Here is a 20399-nt window from a genome sequence, read left to right as displayed (position 1 = left end):
AAAGGTTTTATTCTACTTCAGTAACAATTTAATTCCTGACTTTGTATGTAAGCCTTTGTTTTGCATTTATTAGATGTACGAATATGGAGTCAGGTGACATACATTTGTACTTTGCCATTGATTACAGAAAATGTAACCTTATGAAACAGAAACCATTCTCTCATCTTTTTGTTATTTTCTAAATTTTTATTTTTCTGGGGTGTTGTTACTGAATATGTTTCCTTTCTTAGCTCTGAGTTGTTCTAGCTTAAAGAAGCTTTTTGGTCAAGTGGAAGGAACAAGAATGGTTGGGTCACTTGCTTGTACCAACGTTTTTTGGGTGAGTGAAAAGGTGATGGTAGACATTAAAAATATAGGCCAACATGGGGAGTAAAAAGTTGTAAAATTTCCTGAGTTTTGTACTTAACATCACATGTATATAATTAAGTAGAGAACTTGAACTTTCTATGACACAAGAACCTGTGTCACACACCATTGTGTACTTTGTGTTAAGAATTCCACTTTGTATGAAAGAATTTTAGAAATAAATCATGAAAGAACCCCTATAGAAGTCCTTTTATTTTTGTTGGTGCTGAAATGTTACTATTTTTTAATGTTTAACTTTAGAATATATGTTGGTAGGTTAAAATTTATGTATTTTTATGTTACATTTATAATAATATATATAAATACACCATAAGGCTCAATATCAAACAGCAATGCTTAGGTATTTGAAACCATAATTAGAATACTGAATGTAAATTGCCAAAATTCAGTGAGTCAGCAAACCAATTAACAACAACAACAAAACAACAAACTCAAGGATATTAGATTTCAAAATGTTGTTTCTTATTTAGTTTGTCCATTATAGTTTATTTTAATTATTCATAGTATTGCTTAACATGCCAGGAAATGTCTTGTAATAGAATTTATAAAATAATGTAATTTCAGTAATATGAATACTATCTTTAGCATTCTGCTTTTAAAACTTAGATTAGCCCTGGCTGGTTTGCCTGAGCGGTTATAGTGTCGGTCCATGGACCAGAGAGACCTGGGTTTGGTTCCCGCTAAGGGCACATACCTAGGTTGCAGTTTGTCCCCGGCCCCGGTTGGGGTTGTGTGGGTGGCAACCAGTCGATGTGTCTCTCTCACATCGATGTTTCTCTCTCTCTCTTCCTCCCACTCTCCCTCCCACTGTATCTGAAGATAAATGCAAAAAAAAAAAAAAAAGTCCTCGAGTGAGGATAAAAAACAAAATTCAGATTAAATGTTTTATAAGGAATTATCTAGTTTGATGCATGAAAATATGTCTTTGCTTTTTAACTACAACCATTTTAGAATTTTGAAACCCATGCTCACTTGAGAAAAAAAAATGGAATAATTGGTATGTGTCAGTTTGTTGTTAAGACAAAAAATTATAAAAAGAAAAAGTATATTATCCCACTAACAGAACAATAATTTTTAGTTTTGGGTATTACTTTCTAATACTTAACAATTTACATGCTCCCCGCCCCCAGCATAGACCTGATAAGTAGATTGTGTATATTACTGAAAAGCATAGTCCTAGTCCCTGCCTACTATCTTTTTTTGTGTCATGCTAGATATTTAAGGAAGAGAGGGTTGGTTTACATATTATTGACCTTATGTGGGAGAGTTAGAGGTGAAACATAATAAGCAAGCCTGGAAATGTAAATTCCATTTAAAAATTGGACATTTAGTTGTCTTTGGTTCCATTAGGAGGTGGAAGTAAGCAAGAAAGAGCTCTTCTCTTAGTATTGCTATGGATTTTTGCACAACCAAGGTTTACTTCTGTTTCTTATTCTTACTATTAATGATAGAGGTTCATAAATATTATAGTATGGACTTGGATTTTGTGCCTAGATAGAAAGGTTGTATAATCTGAGGTATTTATATGAGTGAAAAAATTGGTAACACATTTAAAACAAAATAGACAGCAATTAACTTTTTCTTTATTATCACACAACAGTAATTGATAAAGACTTTTCATTCCCTTTGATACTGTTAGGAGAAATCTTTGTTCTGTTAGTTTTCTTTTTTTTCTCTGCAGTGGATGGGAGACATATTGCTTAAGTGCTATAGTTTGGAGAACAAAAAATAATTGATTTTTATCTAAAATTGAGAATAATTTTATTTGGGAGGAGTGTTGTGATTCTTTATATTAAAAAGCCATTTAAAATTTAATATTATCTGACTTCATTATATGATGCTGGGCTATTTTTTCTACCTCTTTCTCAAAGCTGGATGCTCCCCAAATATAATCTGTTTTGTGTTGTTTTTTTATTCCTCATCCAAGGATATTTTTCTATTATCAGATAGAGTGGGAGGGAGGGAGAGAGAGAGAGACAGAGAGAAACATCAACGTGATAGAGCCACATCGATTGGTTGCCTCCCACATGACCCAACCAGGGCCAGGGATGAACCACAACCAAGGTACGTGCCCTTGACTGGAATCAAACCCGTGACTCATTGGTCCAAGGGCCAAGACTCTTAACCAATGAGTCAAACCGGCCAGGGCTGTATTTTGATCCCTTGTTGTTTTCATTCATTCTAGTCTTTGGCCCAAGTACTTTTTTATTCTTCTCTTTCTAGTATTGACTGCTTATCCTATAGGACTTAATTCAGGTGTTAATTCTCTATAAACTGCTGAGTTCTTTTCCCAGTACCACCAACAGCATTACTTATCCCTGCTTTTTGTTGTCATAGCACTGTCTAGGTGGCTCTTACAGAAACTATGAATCATACAGATGTCACAGTTATTAAGAGTTGGGCAGGTGGAAATCTTGTCATCTACAACAACATACATGGGCCTGGAGGGTATTGTGCTAAGTGAAATAAGTCAGGCAGAGAAAGACAAATGCCATATGATTTCACTTATATGTGGAATCTGAAAAACAAAACAAATGAACACAGAGATCAGAAACAGACTCAGAGATAGAGATCATTTTGATGATTGCCAGAGGGGAGGGTTATTGGGAGAAGGGAGAAAAAGGTGAAGGGATTAAGAAGTATAAATCAGTTGTTACTGAATAGTCATGGGGATGTACAGCATAGGAAATATAGTCACTAGTCTTTTCATAACTATTATGGTGTCAGATGGGTCCTAGATTTATCAGGGTAGTTGCTTTGTTAAGTTATATAAATGTCTAATCACTGGGTTTTGCACCTGAAACTAATATAGTGTTGTAGCCCTGGCCAGTTTGGCTCAGAGGTTAGAGCGTCGGCCTGCGGTCCGGAGAGACCCGGGTTCGGTTCCCGCTAAGGGCACGTACTTCGGTTGCAGTTTGTCCCCGGCCCTGGTTGGTCGTGCGGGTGGCAGCCACTCGATGTGTCCCTTCACGTCGATGTTTCTCTCCCTCTCTCCCTTCCTCTCTCTCCCTCCCACTCTATCTGTACAAAAAATGGAAAAATATCCTCGGGTGAAGATTAAAAAATAAAAATAAAAAAATAATAATATAGTGTTGTACATCAACTGTAATTAAAAAATAAAAATGTATTTTAAAAAGCAGGGCCATGTGTTATCCATCTTTGTATCTTCCAAAACAGGCATTGAGTGAATGTTTGTTGAATTGAAATGTTTAGAACACCATGCTTCTCCTGATTAAGAAAACAGCTTGCTTCATTAAAGTCCTTGATCTGTAGTAGCCCTCATTCACCATGTTTCTTGCACACCCTGTTTCCACCTGTCATACTGTGGTGGTTGGTTTCCACTGAAATTACTTTGAGAGCAATCAAAGAGGGATCACTTTGTGCAGATGGAATGCAAGGAAGGTGGTTTTTGACTCTTTGTTGCCATTCGGCTTTGAGTTGATTTCTTCTCCCCTTTTTGCAGGACCCTAACAGGAGCATTCATACCAGCAGCAGCAGCAGCAGCAGCTGTAGCAGCAGCAGCAGTAGTAGCAGCAGTAGCAGCAGCAGTAGCAGCAGCAGCAGCAGCAGCAGCAGCAGTAGTAGCAGCAGCAGCAGCACCAGTTTTTCAAAGCCTCACAAATTAATGAAGGAGCACAAGGAAAAACCTTCTAAAGACTCCAGAGAACATAAAAGTGCCTTCAAAGAACCTTCCAGGGATCACAACAAATCTTCCAAAGAATCCTCTAAGAAACCCAAAGAAAATAAACCACTGAAAGAAGAAAAAATAGTTCCTAAGATGGCCTTCAAGGAACCGAAACCCATGTCAAAAGAGCCAAAACCAGACAGTAACTTACTCACTATCACCAGTGGACAGCAAGATAAGAAGGCCCCTAGTAAAAGGCCCCCCATTTCAGACTCTGAAGAACTCTCAGCCAAGAAAAGGAAAAAGAGTAGCTCGGAGGCTTTATTTAAAAGTTTTTCTAGTGCACCACCGCTGATACTCACTTGTTCTGCTGACAAAAAACAGATAAAAGACAAATCTCATGTCAAGATGGGAAAGGTCAAAATTGAAAGTGAGACGTCAGAGAAGAAGAAATCAACTTTACCGCCGTTTGATGATATCGTGGATCCCAATGATTCCGATGCAGAGGAGAATATGTCTTCTAAATCTGATGTGAGTAGTCTTGTTGGCTTCTCTCCTTTCTCTTCTGAGTTTTCAAATTTTATTTCAAATATCTTCAAGATAAAGAATGAGGGAAGAATATGGCAGTTGAACCATGACATGGTAGTGTGGAAGTGTCTAGAAAAAATGAATTTTTTTAACTAATGAAAAGAAGGAAGTGAAATCATTAAGAAATCTGCAGATTTTTAGACTGTAATTTAAGTTGTTAAAGGAAAGATATATTGTATAGTGTAATAAAGGGTCATTTGAATAGCAGCAGAAAAACTTAAATGGTCATTAGAGCTTTGTTGTTATGCTTTTCAGTGATTGCTGATTTAGGAAAGTAAGAGGAATGCAATAAAACTTGAACACAAAGGACAATAAATTTAAAAGAGAAACTTAGAAAATAGCAGGGTTAGCTATAATGTTGATATTTTTTATCAATAGAATGAGTAATTTGTTTACATAAATGGAAAGCTGGTGATAGTATTTTTTTTTTTCCTTTATTGATTTTAGAGAGAGGGGAAGTGAGAAGGAGAGAGAGATAGAAACATTTATGAGAGAGAACATCTATTGGTCGTCTCCTGCATGCCCCCCACTGGGGATCAGGCCCACATCTTGGGCATGTGCCCTGATTGGGAATCAAACTGGTGACCTCGTAGTACATGGGTCCATGCTCAACCACTGAGCCACACCGGCTGGACTGATAGTATTTTTTAAACAGTTTTATCTAGGCAAAATTGAGGAATATATAATTTGATAAATTTTAACATATATATGTGCCTATAAAATCGGGTAACAGTATTTTGAAACCAAATATTTAATTATTTTCATTGGATAGCCTCTGTTTCTTTTTTAGAATTTAAGACTTATTTAAAAGTACAATTATACTTTCCTTATCAGTTTTCTCATAGTAATAATGCTTTTATTGTGATCTTCATTACAAGTTTTTTTCTGATAAGTAGAGTTATCTTTTGTGAGTGCCTAAAAGGCCATTTAATATCCCCCCAGAAGTTACCTGATGTTGAGATTTAAACTTAAAATACAGATTTCTCAGAGTTGGAAGAGATTTTTAGATTATCTATTCTAACCTACCAATGTAAGAAATCTTACACTTTAGTGACATGACTGTTAGTATTTCAAAAAGTATTTGATTCTATTTCTGGAGAACAGAATAGGAACATTATTTACTATGAAGTTATTTCTTCCTCACATTTTCTTTTTCTCTAACTTTGGCCTTCTACCATTACTTATCAGTCATGATCACCCCCAATAATCTTCCTTTGGCTTGTCAGTATTTTTGGATGGTGGTCAAGGAAAATGTCTGACTAAAAATTGCTGGCAGTGTTAGAATACTACTTCTCTTTCTGGTCTCCAGGGTCACTTCACAATTGTTGCTAGTTCAAATGCTGACAAGGGTTAGGAGGTCTTCATAGCAGATTATCTTTCCTGTGTTCGTACTGTTTTGTGTTGAAAGCCAGCCAGATATATAGGACATGGCATCAATACTGATATCTAGTCATCCAGAGCCCACTTTCCTCCCTACTACTCCCTATAGCTAATCTTGAAATTTAAATAGAAGATAATTATTAGGAACAGAGTAGCATATAAATTACTGGAGATGGGGTAATTCATTCTAGTGTTTGGTAAAGGCTTCATAGGGATAGTTCGTGAAATGGAAATGAGAGCTAAAGGTTTTTCTCCAATATTTCAAGCATTTATTTTTCCTCCTTTGCTTTTTACCTCTCCTTTTAAATAAAACTTGTTCTTATGACAGATGCTACTTGGAACTTTTTTTGTATGTTTGCCTTTTATTTCAAATCACCCTGAAATGTTCACTGATGCGGTTGGGGTGTGATTAGTTTATCAAGATTGTCAAGTTTAGCAACTTGGTCTGTCATGTTGCGATTCTTCTAGAGCAGTGGTTTTTAAACTATGGGTGGTGATTCACTGGTGAGCCATGAAATCAATTTAGCATGTCATGATCAGTATTTTTTAAAAGTCAGAATACATTGTAATTAGTATGGGTAAATGATGGTTTTTGACATTTTTATTTCAGAGGTTGTGTCATTTCTTATAGTAGGTCATGGTCAAACATTTTAAAGGCATCTTTCTTGAATGTTTGCTGATTTGTGAGAAGACCAGTGGCATTCACAAAGTAGTATTGAATGTTCTTTCTACAGGAAAGAATCACAGATTATCTTTCTCTTTAGATAATTTTATGTATTTTTGTTTTTGTTTGCCTCTTGCTCCCTCCCTTTTGTATATGACATATAAAGTATGGCTTTTATTTTTATAGATGTTATGTCCAACTTGCTGTATTTAGTCAAAGCAATACCTTTAAAAGTCTTCTGGAATGAACATTTGGAATTATAATTTCTTTCAGTAGGTGGCGAATTTTTTTTAGTGATTTGTGACCTAGTAGAGCCACATATCCAGTGATCATAACAGGAGTTTTTGTAATGCGCATATCATTTCAGGGAAAGCCTCTAAAGACTTTCAGGTATTAGCTGGGGTACAAAACCCAACAATTATACTTCCCTTATCAGTTTTCTGATAGTAGTAATGCTTCTGTTGTTGCTGCTATTGGCTTGCTTCTCTAAATGTAGGTGGTGGAACAGAGGAGAATTGACAGCAGTGGTTCCAAGTAAGCCAGGGCCCAGAAGACCTTTCTGTGAGCACAGGAGAAAAGAGGGCTGAAATTTCCTGGATTCAGTAGTTAAGATAACCTTTGTTTGGCCTTTCTACTACCCGGTGTCCCTCCTTTGGACAAGACAAAAGGAACAAACAGGAGGCAATTGTAATGGAGCGTCCTTAGCAGCCCTAAACCTCCCTTGGCCAGTAACTGATTTGGTGGTAGGTTGGGGCAGGTCCAACTTCAGGGGGCACTGGCCACATCCTGGTGGTGAACGGGGCTGCGTCTGAGTAAGTGCGATCGGATGACCTGATCTCTCTAAAGTCCTTCCAGCTTCGTTACTTAAATATTAGCCAGATTTAGGTTTATTTGTGAGGGATGGGATGGTAGGTAACTTTTAGACACAGCAGGTGGAAATCACAGACGCTGGAAATAGAAGGAAGACACAAAAAAATAATTGGAAGAGTGTGAAGAATTAGGAAGGGCTGGGGTAAAACGATTATTTACTTGGTATATCTCTGTAAAGAAAATATTTGCCTTGGTACATGTTAGTTACAATTAAAAGGAAGAATTTTTTAAAGAGAAAAAAAAAGTATGTCCATGGTTTGTATGCCTGCATGTTTTTTGTGGGGTCACTTATTTATGGGTAAGTGTTTAGGTAGGTAGGTAGGCAGTCAGGTAGTCAAGTAATTGAGTATTTAGGAGTCTGTACCCTGGTGTCAGGCTGTATTTTGAATCCCACCTGTACCTGTGATCTTGGGCAAACGATTTAATCTTCTCTGTTTCTTAGGGGTGTGTATGTGGGAGTGTGTGTGTGTGTATGTGTGTGTGTGTGTGAAATGGTGCTTTTAATAGTATTTACTTTGTAAGATTATTGTGAAAATAGCCCATCTAAAGCACTTAGTATACTGATCTAAAATGTGAGTTAGTCTTTGTTATGTATGATTTGGCTTCTGGAAACCTTTATAATCTAAAGCATTGAAATATTTTTTGATATTCTAAATCACTGCAGAATTCCCTTGTCCTTTCAAAAGAGTATGGCTTATCTGTTTTAAAGAGGAAAAGGTACTTGGAATATATGTCATGTTGCTCTTGAGGAGATATGACCTCGATATTGATATGCGTGTGTTACATGTGTCCTGTGGAAAAACAAAGGACAAAGACTCTAAGTTTGTTAATTTTTATTCTGGAATGTAAAGCTCTTTTTTTTTTTTTTTAATCCTCACCCAAGGATACATTTTTAAATTGATTTTGAGAGAGAGAGAAAAGGAGTGGGTGTGGGGGGACATTGATGTGAGAAAGAAACATTGATTGGCTGCCTTCCGTATATGCCTGACTGGGGATTGAACCCGAAACTCAGGCATGTGCCCTGATCATGAATTGAACCCACCTCCTTTTTTGGTGTACAGCATGATGCTCCAATCATCTGAGCCACCCAGCCAGGGCTAAAGCTGTCTTTAATTAAAGAATAGTTGATATACAATATTATATTAGTTTCAGGTGTACAGCAGTGATTTGAAATTTATATACCTTATGAAGTGATCACCATGAGAAGTCTAGTAACCATCCATCACTATATAAAGTTATTGCAATATTGTTGACTGTGTTCTTAATGCTGTACATTACATCCCTGTGGCTTATTTATAACTATAACTTTGTACCATTCAATCCCCTTCACCTTTTTGCCCATCCCCCCACCACCCAACCCTCTGGAAACTATCAGTTTGTTCTCTGTATCTGTGAGTCTGTTTTATTTTGTTTATTTGTTTAGTTTTTTTGGTTTCACCTATAAGTGAAACAATACAGTATTTGTCTCTCTTTGACTTATTTCAGTTAGCATAATACCCTCCAGGTCCATCCATGTTGTTGCAAATGGCAAGATTTTGATGCAGGTATTCTGGGAGTCTGAGAACCCGAGGGTTCATCACCCATTGCGGCTTCTTGGCTTTGTGCAGGAAAGAATTCGAATACAAGCCAGCATAGGGTTTAAAGTGAAAGTGAGTTTATTAGTGAAGTGTTGAGACAGAGAGTAGGCTACTTCACCAGCAGAGCAGCCCCTCTAGGAGAATTTGCTTCCTTTATAAAGGTTCATTTAATGGGGGGGAGGGGTAATAGGGTATTCAATAAGGGGGAGGAATATTTAGGATCTTTCTGGGAAAGGGGTGGAGATTTCTCAGAGGAACTTCATTGGCCATTTTGTGTCCTTATATGGCCCTTCTGTTTCCAATCATGGCAGTGTGGGGTGTGTCATTTAGCATGCTAATGTATTACAATGAGCATATAATGAGGCGAGGGGTTACCTAGTCACCATGTTGAATCGAGCTGGCTGCCAGTGTTAAGCCATAAGTCCAGGGATTTCATGCCATAAATCTTACTTTCTTGTTGAAAGTTCCTATAGCTTTTATCGATAGCAGTTGGTTTTGCTGCATACCCTATTTCAGTTTCATTCTTTCCTATGTCTGAATAATGTTACATTGTATATATATCCACATCTTTTTTATTCATTCTTCTATCAGTGGACATCTGTGTTGCTTCCATATCATGGCGATTGTAAGTACTGCTTCAGTGAACATAGGGGTACATATATCTTCTTAAATGAGTGTTTTTGTTTTCTTTGGATAAATGCTCCAAACTGAAATTATTGAACTGTATGGTAGTTCTATTTTTAATTTTATGCAGAACTGCATATTATTTTCTATAGTGGCTGCGCCATTTACAATCCCAACAGCAGTGCACAAGAGTTCCCTTCCTTTTGTCCACATCTTCATCAACACTTATTTCTTGCAAAGATTCTACATTTTAAACTGAAAGTTAAGCCAGTGTTTCCAGGGATCTTTCAGCTTTCTAATTAAAAGAGATAAAGGACAAAAATATACCTATCACTGCATTCAGGGTACTTGGTAGGTTTTAAAATTTTTATTGTTGTTACTACTTTAAAAAGATACACTAAGAAATGATTATCCTTGGGTTACTGTTAATATGACTGAAAGAGTAATTTTAAAATATATTCTGTAATTCCTGAGATGTTTCTCATTTTATAAAGAAATCTAATATTGTCACATGACGGTAATTTTTCCTTACAGGATTTTGGAGGTGGGGTGCGGAGAGGGCTAATAGAAGGCAAGAAAGACTGTTGTTTTGTCTTTTGTTTTTTAAATCTATAGTGGAAAAGCAATTAGCAAACAGAAAACATGATAAAGGCATGTTTTATCTATGTACGTAAATGTTACCATTAAGAATATTTTGCATTCAAGAACCTAGGTAATTCCAGTTAGAATAAAGCTGTTTCTTGGTTTAGGAATTTATCTTTTTGTGGCCATAACGGACACTTATGGAAAGTGACTGTTCTTACTAGTGTCGACATTCACTAGGAGCTAGGAAAGGGTACGGATTTGAGTGTAACATCAACCAAAAGTTTGTAATTGTGGTTTGTATTTAACTGTTTTGACTTTAATTAACAATAAAAAAGAACACAAATGTCTTTCACTCCTCCTATAATTTTCTAGTTTTTGTTTTTCATATAACTCTGCTTCTTTGTTGAGGTGATCTTGTTTTGTGATACAAGTTAGTTTGGTATTCATAGCAGTGAAGGAGGGAAACAACAGTAAAAGAAAATTGAAATAACCATTTATGATCAGATTCATTTATGGTGGTAATTTCCTTATCATTGCCTTCACTTTTTTTGCCTTGCTCTGTAGAAATTTAATCATAATTTACAAGTGCAGAAGTTAAACGCTTTCATTATCTTTCCTTGAAAATGGGCTGATTACATTTGATAAAATGTTTCATACTTCAATCCATGGTGTGAGAAATGAAATTTTAATTGTGTCTTTTGATAGTTTTTGGCTTAGCAAAGTGCTTTCTTGGGTAAAATCTTCTTGAGGGAGAAAGATGAAATCTCATCAGATGGGAGAATTTTTCCCAAGGGTAGGTGGTAGTTCAGATAGAGGATAAAGACTTCAAACCACCTTTGCAGAAGTTTCTTTTGAAAAGAAAAAAAGGACGAAGAAGGAAAAAGAAACTTCCCTTCTTTTGTTGTGCCTCATTTCCTCCCGCCCCACCCTGTTCCTTGCCTTGCTTAAACTGTCTGGAGCTGGCAGTAAATGTCCTGCTGTTGAAGCATTGGCCTTAGGTTTTTATATGATGGAAGGTTGTCGCAGTCAGAGAAGAAGGTCTTTATTGTGTTTTCAAAGTGGCTTTTTAATGACTTGTAATTCCAGCACATGCAAGAGCTGTAAAGTCTGTAAGTATGGTGAGTGAGCAGCTGGAGAAGCCATTCATTAAAGGGCTGCCCGGCTCTCCAAGGGGGCCTCATTCTGGACTTCTGTTCTTTGTATTTTATAACTGGAGGTAAAAATACCTGAAGAGTTGCAACTCTCACTCTGGTAGATTCACCTCTGTGTGCAACATTAAGTAAAACAATTGGAAGAAAGTTACCTTTGTTGAGTGCATGGAGAAATTTCACCTGACCTTGTTATTTTTGTTTGGTGTGTATGTTAGATATAATCAGAAGAAGGCCATGCAGTCAAGCCAATCAGCTGTTCATTTATTCAGCCACAGTTCTGGCTTATTTCAAAAAAAGATTGGAAGCAGTTAAAAGGGAGGGGTTTTTTTGTTTGTTTGTTTTTTTAAATAGAGGGTTTTTCTCTTCCTTGTTTGGGTACCATACTAAGCCCAAATGATTTCTGTTTTTAAATTAAATGATTCCATAGAAGCCTTAGGTAGCTGAGGGTCATGAATAGACAGGGGACCCTATCATTGCAGAGTTGGTTGTTATCAATAATTGCCCAAACCTGGCATTTTCACTTACGTTTATTAGATTGGTTCTCTCAATAAATTCTGTAACCCTTCTTTAAGAGAGCTGCATTGCCTGTTCAATACATTAATGTTTCTTTGTCTAGGGCCCATAATCTTTATGTAATTGTCCAATCTGTCATCTTTAGACACAAAGTCAAAGATGTAACTCAACATGATTTTGCACAACTAGCTTTATCATCCCATAGGGATACCATACAGCTGTAGCTAAAGTTCCTTGTGTGCATTCTATGTGTTAGTCACCATTCTAAGCACTTTATTTGTTTTAACTCATTTAACCCATAAAAAGCTCTATGAAATAGGTAATATTATTATCCCCATTTTATAGATGGGGAAACTCGGGCTCAAAAGTTAAGAAACATGCCCATAGTTAAAAGTGCTAGAGCCCTGGCTGGTCTGGCTCAGTTCGTTGGGCTTCGTCCTGTATCCCAGGAGGTTGCTTGTTCAATTCCTGGTCAGGGCACAGGCCAGGGAGGGTTGTGGGCTTGATCCCTGGTAACAGGCATGTAGGAGGCAGCCAATCAAAGTTCTAGTCTCACATGGATGTTTCTCTTTCTCTCTCCCTCTATCTTCCTCTCTCTCTAAAAATCAATTAAAAAAAAAAAGTGGTAGAGTCAGAATTTGATCCCACTTGGTAGGGAATGCCCTTGTAAGGAGTTTTGGGATGAAGCAAGTTTTATTTTCTCATGAATTCACCTTACAGTTGCAGAGATTGCTTCAAGAAATTGTCATCAGTGCTGAGGAAGCCTTTGACATATTCTTGTTCCATTTGTGAATCATATTACTCTGACCTACCTATTGGTTTGGGTTTTCCCTACAGTCTTCATTCAGGTGGTGATGGGTTTTCCTCCTAGGTGGATTTGGCGTCCAGTCAGAGTTGAGGGGAGAAGCTGTGTAACATCCAGGAACCTCTGACTTCTCATACATACATACTTGCTTCTAATAAAACAGACACTCTTGGGTCTGGATTTCACACCGTTGTCATATGTCATCAGCACTATTTATTTCCCTGCTCCCAGGATTTCTCCCACTTGGTTTTGCATGGGAATGTATGTTTAACAGAGCTGAGCTGCAATATCGAGCTTTCCCAGAAGGTGCCACCAAATAACAAATGGTGTCCTCCAGTGTGAAGACTTCTTCTTTTTGAACCTTCTAGTAACATTTTGTAATTTTATTTTTGAATGTCTCTAGGGTATTCATAATGTAGGCTGCGCTTTCTTTGAATTAGGAGACAAGATAATGCAATGATATAGTTAGAGGGTGGTTTTCTTTTGGTGCCTATGTAATTATTTAACCAAGTTTGAGAAATTGTTCTCAGTGGGTAACAATTTATGACTGTAAACTTTAAGGCGGTGTCAAGGTCCACAAAGAAAAATCACCCCTAAGAGGCTTCTTTGGGTCACCAAAGGTGACTGCACAGTGAGATGTTCCCAGATAAAGTCAAAGATCCTTCTATTAGGCTGGAGAAAATGGGAAAGCGTTTACTAAAGTGTTTGGAGACAACAGACTTTGCCTTTGAATTTAGAAGACATAGAGGATGGGGGTGGGAGGGCAGGGCTGGTATAGGAAGAAATATTTAGAGTTGGTGACACAGAGAAAAGGAAATTTTCTTGCCTTGCTCAGCCATGGAAAGAAAAGTATGTATGAGGTCTTCAGATGTGACTTTAAATAAATAAATGAAGAAATTACTAGAGTGTCCTGGTTTGAGGCCTCTGTGTTTAGAATTGTAATTTTTTAATTAAACTGATTATCCTTGCTTTATTTTGTGGTCCTTCTAATTTTTTTAAAAATAATGTTAAAATACCAATGTCACTTTGAGTAACTACAAATGTTTCCTTCCGAACATGTTTGTTTTTAATATTCTTTGATTACCTTAATGATGTTCAATAACATTTTATGTGGTAGGTACTCCTCTATATCAACACTAGTAGATGGTACAGATGGTACAAAAGTAGGCTGAGCCTTGAAAAAAGGAAGGCGTGAATTAGTGCAGATAACTGCTGGGGGGCAGGAGGAGGGATGCTTGATTGGAGGAAACAACTTGGGAGAAGAACTGATGGCAAATGCAGACAAGTCTGTACTGCCCTTACAGAAAATAAAGAGAGGTCTTATCAGTGAAGCCCTTCAATTCATTTATCCAACTGCTTGTCAGGAATGCAGGAAGCCTTATTTAATTCAACTTCACGCTGGGATGGTTCTGGACCCTTTCACTCCGTATCCTCTTATGTAACCCGTACAATGTGTGAGAGAGTTTTTGTTCTCATCTTACAGACGTGGAAGTGGCAGAGCCAGAGTTCGAATCCAGATCTAATGCCAAAGCCCATGCTTTTTTGTACCATATACCACCAATTACACCTCCTTGAGAGAGAAATCAAATCAAATTAAAACCACTATGATACTGATTGAATCTTTTCAAGAAAAATCTATTTAGCAGCATTAACTTTTTCACCATCAGTCTTCCTCCGGTAATGGTACCACAGCCCAGTGAAAGAGGGAGAATAAGAAATAAGATGTAGCCCTGAAACTTGGCTATGGATTATGGGTGCAAGGAGACCAGGCTGTGATATTCAAAATGCTGATCCAACTCACGCTTCGTAGACCTCAGTATCATTTTCTAAGAAGCAAAATTGCAGAATATGTTAAAAAGCTGAAGTGCTTTAGGGCCTATCCAAGGGTGCTTGTTTGCCAATGTACTGTCTTGGAGTGTTTCATATACCTCATACTAGGGGCAAGGACATGGCCTGTGTTTCATCTCCTGTATTGCATTACCTAAAGGTTGTACTCATGAAGGCAATGAGGAAGGAAGGGAGGGCTCCCTTATCCTGGTACATAGCCATACCTGGCTAATAAATCATCTCCCCAGGCCTAGGAGGGGTGGTCCTGAAGCCATGGTCCAAGAGCATAGACTTGAAAACAATAGACTAGACGGGTTCGGCCTACTAGCAATGAACTGTAAAATGTGGATTTTAATGCTGATGATGAGATTATAGATGTGAATTTCCACTCGGGTATTAGTTCAAGCAACAATATTAATTATGTTACAGACAAAGACTTACATTTTTGTTGGGTAATTTTTGAACTGCATTCTGTGAAGACTTGATGTTGGTAGGTGTTCTTGTAAAGATCGAGGAGCAGAGCTGTTGTCTAGGAATTTAGTGATGTCTAATCCACGACCACAATATGTTTTTTCATTTCTGCACATATTTCTAAAATGTAATTGTCCATTTGGCCCAACTTTCCATCAAACTGGGAATCAAAGCAGAGTCTTGCTGAAAGTCCACCCTAGTCTAAAATGTTTATATTTGACAAATTCTACTCAAAGATGACCTGATACATTTTCGGTATTAGAAAGTATTCACTGTATTTTCAAGTTTCCTCCTCTTCCTCAGTATTGTTGAGGACTGGTTGTAATTAAAGGTGAACATCAGACATGTTGCTGATCTTGGGATGGGGTATTTGAAAGTGCTAGCTTATCTGATAATCTTTCTTAGATCAGAGTCTCACTTTTCTTGCTCATCAAGCCTGCCTTCATCGGACAACTTACAAGTCCCTTCCCCCCTTTTAAAGATAAGCCGTGCATCTTCCTCCTTGTTTTGTGTAATAAAACCAATGAGTCTCATAGTTTACTCCCCAAAAACTTAGGTTTGAAGGAAAGAGGGGTAGTATCTCCCGTGCTGCCCATCTGCTTATTCTCATCATATTAATAACTCTGCTGTCTCTCTTCATCTTTAAAAAAATCTTTTAAGGCTTAAAGATTTAAGACCAAGTTTAAAAACCATGAACAACTGTCTTTAATACAGCATTTACTTCATGATTGAGAAAGTCATTGGAGTTTTAAAGCAGAAAGACCACAGAAACTTCTTTTAACAACTTGCATTTTGCAAAGGAGATCTTGAGACCAAGTTTTACAATTTGCCCAAGATCACGTAGCTCTCATTGCCACTCCCCCGAAAAAGGCCCTAGGATGCAGGTCCCCAATTGGTATCCCATTATCATTTCCATTTGGGACAATTTATAGTCCTTTACATGTTCCTCATTTGCTTCACAAACTCCTCCACGTGACCATTTAAAATGGTTCCCAATGAGTTGTTTATACCCATTAGTCATAAGGCTTGTGTCATCTCTTGGCCCCGCCTCTTAGTTTGTGCTCGTTAGTTGAATGAATGAACCTTACATTTCATATCCTCAGCAGAGCTGCACCTCAAAGCCTCATGGCAGTCTCGGGAGGGTAGAGTGCAAGTCTCAGTGCATATCACAGAGATTAATTGGTGAAAATTTGACAGACGCTGTGCCCTGGTCCTCCTTGATTGTCTCTGGGAAATTACCAAGTAGACTAATCATGGCTTGATATATTTACGAGGAGGGGGAACTCATTAGGCAAAACAGAAAATGACACATTTAGGTATCTGGCAAATCAAAAGTCTTAATATTACTTAATAATAAAAACATGGAAAGAGCTTAAAAAACCTCCAATATAAATGAAGCCTGTACTTGGACAAGCTAATATTTTTAACAGATGAAATCTGAATCCTACTTCTTCTTACCCTCCAGTATCTTCAGTATCTGCTTCTGGGTCCTGAGTTATTTCCTTTGGTCTCTCTACCTATGTACCGAGGCATCCTTCATACCAAACAGCTAGATGCTCACACATACTCCCATCTCCAAGTTTTCAGTTAACCCTGATGCTCTTCAGACTAGTTTCTCCATTTCCTTTCCCTTCACTGATGGACATCACCAAAGCTCCCTTATTCCTCAGCCCACGCTGGTCTGGCTTTTGCTCTTGGAAACTTTTTTTTTTTTTAATTGACGTTATAGAGAGAAAGGAAGGGTGGAGAGAGAAAGAGAGAAAGATCAATTTGTTGTTCTACTTATTTATGCATTTATTGGTTGCTTCTTGTATGTGCCCTGACCAGGGATGGAACCTGTCACCTTGGTGTGTTGGGACAATGCTCTAACTGAACTACCTGGCCAGGGCTTGGAAACTATTTTTAAAACTACCACTGGAAAAGGTCACCAGCGCCTTCCAAATTTTAAATGTAGAAAACATTTTCTAAGCATTTGATTTTACCTTTCTAGCATCGTTGGTTTGCTCTTGTGTTCTATTCCTTGGCTCTCTGTTACCAACCCTGGTCTTTCTAACCACTCTCTGCAGTCTCCTTGCCAGCTGTTCTTCCACCGCCCATGCCCATCAGTTGGCCATTGTCAGTTTCCTTCTTTTCTATTATATAATTTTCCCCTGGACAAACACCTATTACCTGTCTCTTGTCTCTTCTTTCTCCAGGCCCTTCTCTATATAACTAAAACACAAATTCTAGAAGGAAATATGGAAAGAATATGAAACAAGTAGTTCAAATGGTGTTATGGGTCATTTTCAAATGACCCATAACATCCTTAATGGATCAGTTTTTATAGAGCATTTCATTGTTACAAAACCTCAGATATCATATGGGCTAAACACCAAATTCTCTTTAGCCTTGCTTTTTTTCTTTTTGTAATCTTTTGTTATGGCAAATTTTAATTATACACAAATTATGCAGAATAGTATAATGAACTCCCATTTGTCTGTCACTCAGCTTCAGTAGTTATTAACTGATGGCTAATCTTGTTTCAACTGTGGCACCATCTACACTTACCCCAATATAATTATTAATAAAATCCCACATATTATTTCACACATAGATTTTTCAGTATGAACCTGTAAAAGACAAGGGCCTTTTAAAAACAGAATTGGAGTATCATTATTGTATCTGAACAAATTTACCATTCTTTATATCAGATTTCTGGGCAAATTTCTAATAGAATCAAGATGTCATAAATTTTCTGTTTTTGCAGTTTGTTTGAACCAGGATCCAAATTAGGTCCACATCTTGCAGTTTGTAAAAATATCATATAAATTTGTGATTTTTATAGGGTCTCCCTCATCTTTCTTTTTTCACATAAAAGTGTAATGAAAAAAATCTAGAATGTCATAAAATTTTTCAGTTTGTATTTTGCTGATAATATTTTTGTGGTGTATTTTTCGTAAATTAAAGGCCCGGACAGATTTGGGCCAGGTTTTGGATTTGATTTTGGGCAAGACTATTTCATGGGGAGAGTTGTGTTCTTTCATCAGGAGGCCGGTAAGGTGAGGTTATTCTCTGTGTGCATGTGAGGTGAGCACCCACTGGCGCTCAGTGCCTCTCTTCACGATTCATTAGGGTTTGCGGATTGGTGGTATTTTTATTTCGTCCATTTTTCTTCATTTGTCAGCCAGAATCCACTTATAAAAAGAAACTCTTTCTCCTCTATCTTTTGTTTAACCAATAGTACAGTTTGTATAGGAAAAATAAAACATGGTGTGTGACTTCTCCACCCCTGCTTTTTTTTTAACCAGTTTTCAGGATGGGTTTGCTTCCCTAGCATCCTGTAACAATAGCCAATTGGTTTTAAGCATTGCTTTAATATTTCTTTATTAAAAAAATTTTTTTTATTGATTTTTAGAGAGAGAGAGGAAAGGAGAAGGAGAGAGAGATAGAAACATCAATGAGAGAGAACATCGATTGGCTGTCTCCTGCATGCCCCGCACTGGGGTCAGGCCCACAACCTGGGCATGTGCGCTGACCGGGAATCAAACTGGCGACCGATTGATGCATGGGTTGATGCTCAATCACTGAGCTACACCAGCCAACTTTAAGACTTCTTTTAATCTGACCTTTCCACTCTCCTCTTTCTTTACTCTCCCTATATTTAGTGATCCTAACCAAGTTTCCTGATCATTCAGTGCTATTTTAAGCCCTAGTAAAATACCTTTGGTCCTTTATAATCTAGTTAACAGTCACCTTTCCTTTCTCTCTCTTTTTTTGACCTTGGGTGTGGCTGTGTCTTTATATTTATTTTTATTATTTTTAAATTTATTATTGTTGTTGAATGTATTATAGATGTCCCCCTTTTCTCTCCCACTGACCCCCTCCACCCCACCGCCCCCCCCCCCAGCCTTCACCCTACTGTTGTCTGTGTCCATTGGTTATGCATATATGCACATAAGTTCTTTGATTTATCTCTTTCCGCCCCCTCTCTTCCATTCCCGCTGAGATTCATCAGTCTGTTCCCTGCTTCCATCTCTCTGGCTCTGTTTTATTCATCAGTTTATTTTGCTCATTAGATTCCACGTATAGGTGAGATCATGTGATACTTCTCTTTCTCTGACTGGCTTATTTTGCTTAGCATAATACTCTCCAGGTCCCTCCATGCTGTTTCAGAGGGTAAGAGGCCTCTCATTCTCTTATAGCTGCACAGTGTTCCATTATGTAAATGTACCACAGCTTTTTTATCCATTCATCTACTGATGGGCACTTGTACTGTTTTATCCGAGAGATGCAAATTAAAACAACAATGAGCTATCACCTCACACCTGCCACAATGGCTACCAAAAACAAATCAAGAAACAAGTGCTGGCGAGGGTGTGGAGAAAAGGAAAACCTAGTACACTGCTGGTGGGAATGCAGACTGGTACAGCCACTATGGAAAACAATATGGCCTTGGCCGGCGTGGCTTTGTGGTTAGGGTGTCAGCCCGGGCACCAGAGGGTCTCAGGTTCAGTTCCCAGTCCAGGGCAGGTACCTGGGTTGTAGGTTTGATCCCCAGCCCTGGTTGGGATGCATGTGGGAGCCAACCAATTGATGGGTCTCTCTCACTTTGATGTTTCTCTCTCTCTCTCTCTCTCTCTCTCTCTCTCTCTCTCCCTCCCTCCCTCCCTCCCTCTCTCTCTCTCCCTCTCCCTCTTCCTCTCCCTCTGCCTCTCCCTCTCCCTCCCTCTCTTCCACTGAGTCTGAAAAATCAATGGAAAGAATATGCTCTGGTTAGGATTAATAAAAACATTAAAAAAATAAAACAATAATGGAGTTTCCTCAAAAAATTAAAAAATGGAACTGCCACCCTGGCCAGTTTGGCTCAGCGTTTAGAGCGTCGGCCCACAAGCCAGAGAATTCTGGGTTTGATTCCTGCTAAGGGTACATACCTCGGTTGTGGTTTGTCCCCAGCCCTGCACGGGTGGCAAACAGTCGATGTGTCTCTCTCATGTCGATGTTTCTCTCTCTCTCTTCCTTCCTCTCTCCCTCCTGCTCTATCTGAAGATAAATGCAAAAATGTCCTCAGGTGAGGATAAAAAAAAAATGAAACTGCCGTTTGACCCAGTGATTCCACTTCTAGGAATATATCCGAAGAAGCCTGAAACACCAATCAGAAAGAATATATGCACCCTTATGTTCATAGCAGCTCTATTCACAATAGCTGAGAATAGTCACCTTTTCTTTGAAGATGTTCTACATAATCTGCCCCACCTAAATTAACCCCGCCCCTCCTTTATGCTTTCTCCATTAACAGTTTATGCATACTTGGATTATACTTGTTATTCTCTCATATAAAAATGTTTTCTCCTGATTTTCAGGGCAGATATGGTTT

At 38.0% G+C, this 20399-nt stretch overlaps 1 protein-coding gene across 2 annotated transcripts in view; it reads left to right on the top strand.

The window, feature by feature from the left end:
* The window catches only part of MLLT3 (MLLT3 super elongation complex subunit), a 287402-nt gene that overhangs the window by 213412 nt on the left and 53591 nt on the right, over positions 1-20399 (top strand). For both annotated transcript variants that reach the window (XM_036260333.1, XM_036260334.1), the window contains exon 5: positions 3830-4522. In XM_036260333.1, coding sequence (XP_036116226.1) covers positions 3830-4522 — 693 coding nt within the window. The remainder of the gene's footprint in view (positions 1-3829; positions 4523-20399) is intronic.

The sequence above is a fragment of the Molossus molossus genome, unplaced genomic scaffold (assembly GCF_014108415.1).
Source record: "Molossus molossus isolate mMolMol1 unplaced genomic scaffold, mMolMol1.p scaffold_m16_p_14, whole genome shotgun sequence".
Lineage (NCBI taxonomy): Eukaryota > Metazoa > Chordata > Mammalia > Chiroptera > Molossidae > Molossus > Molossus molossus.
Note: the sequence above shows the minus strand (reverse complement) of the source record. Positions and strands in the feature narration are given on the sequence as shown.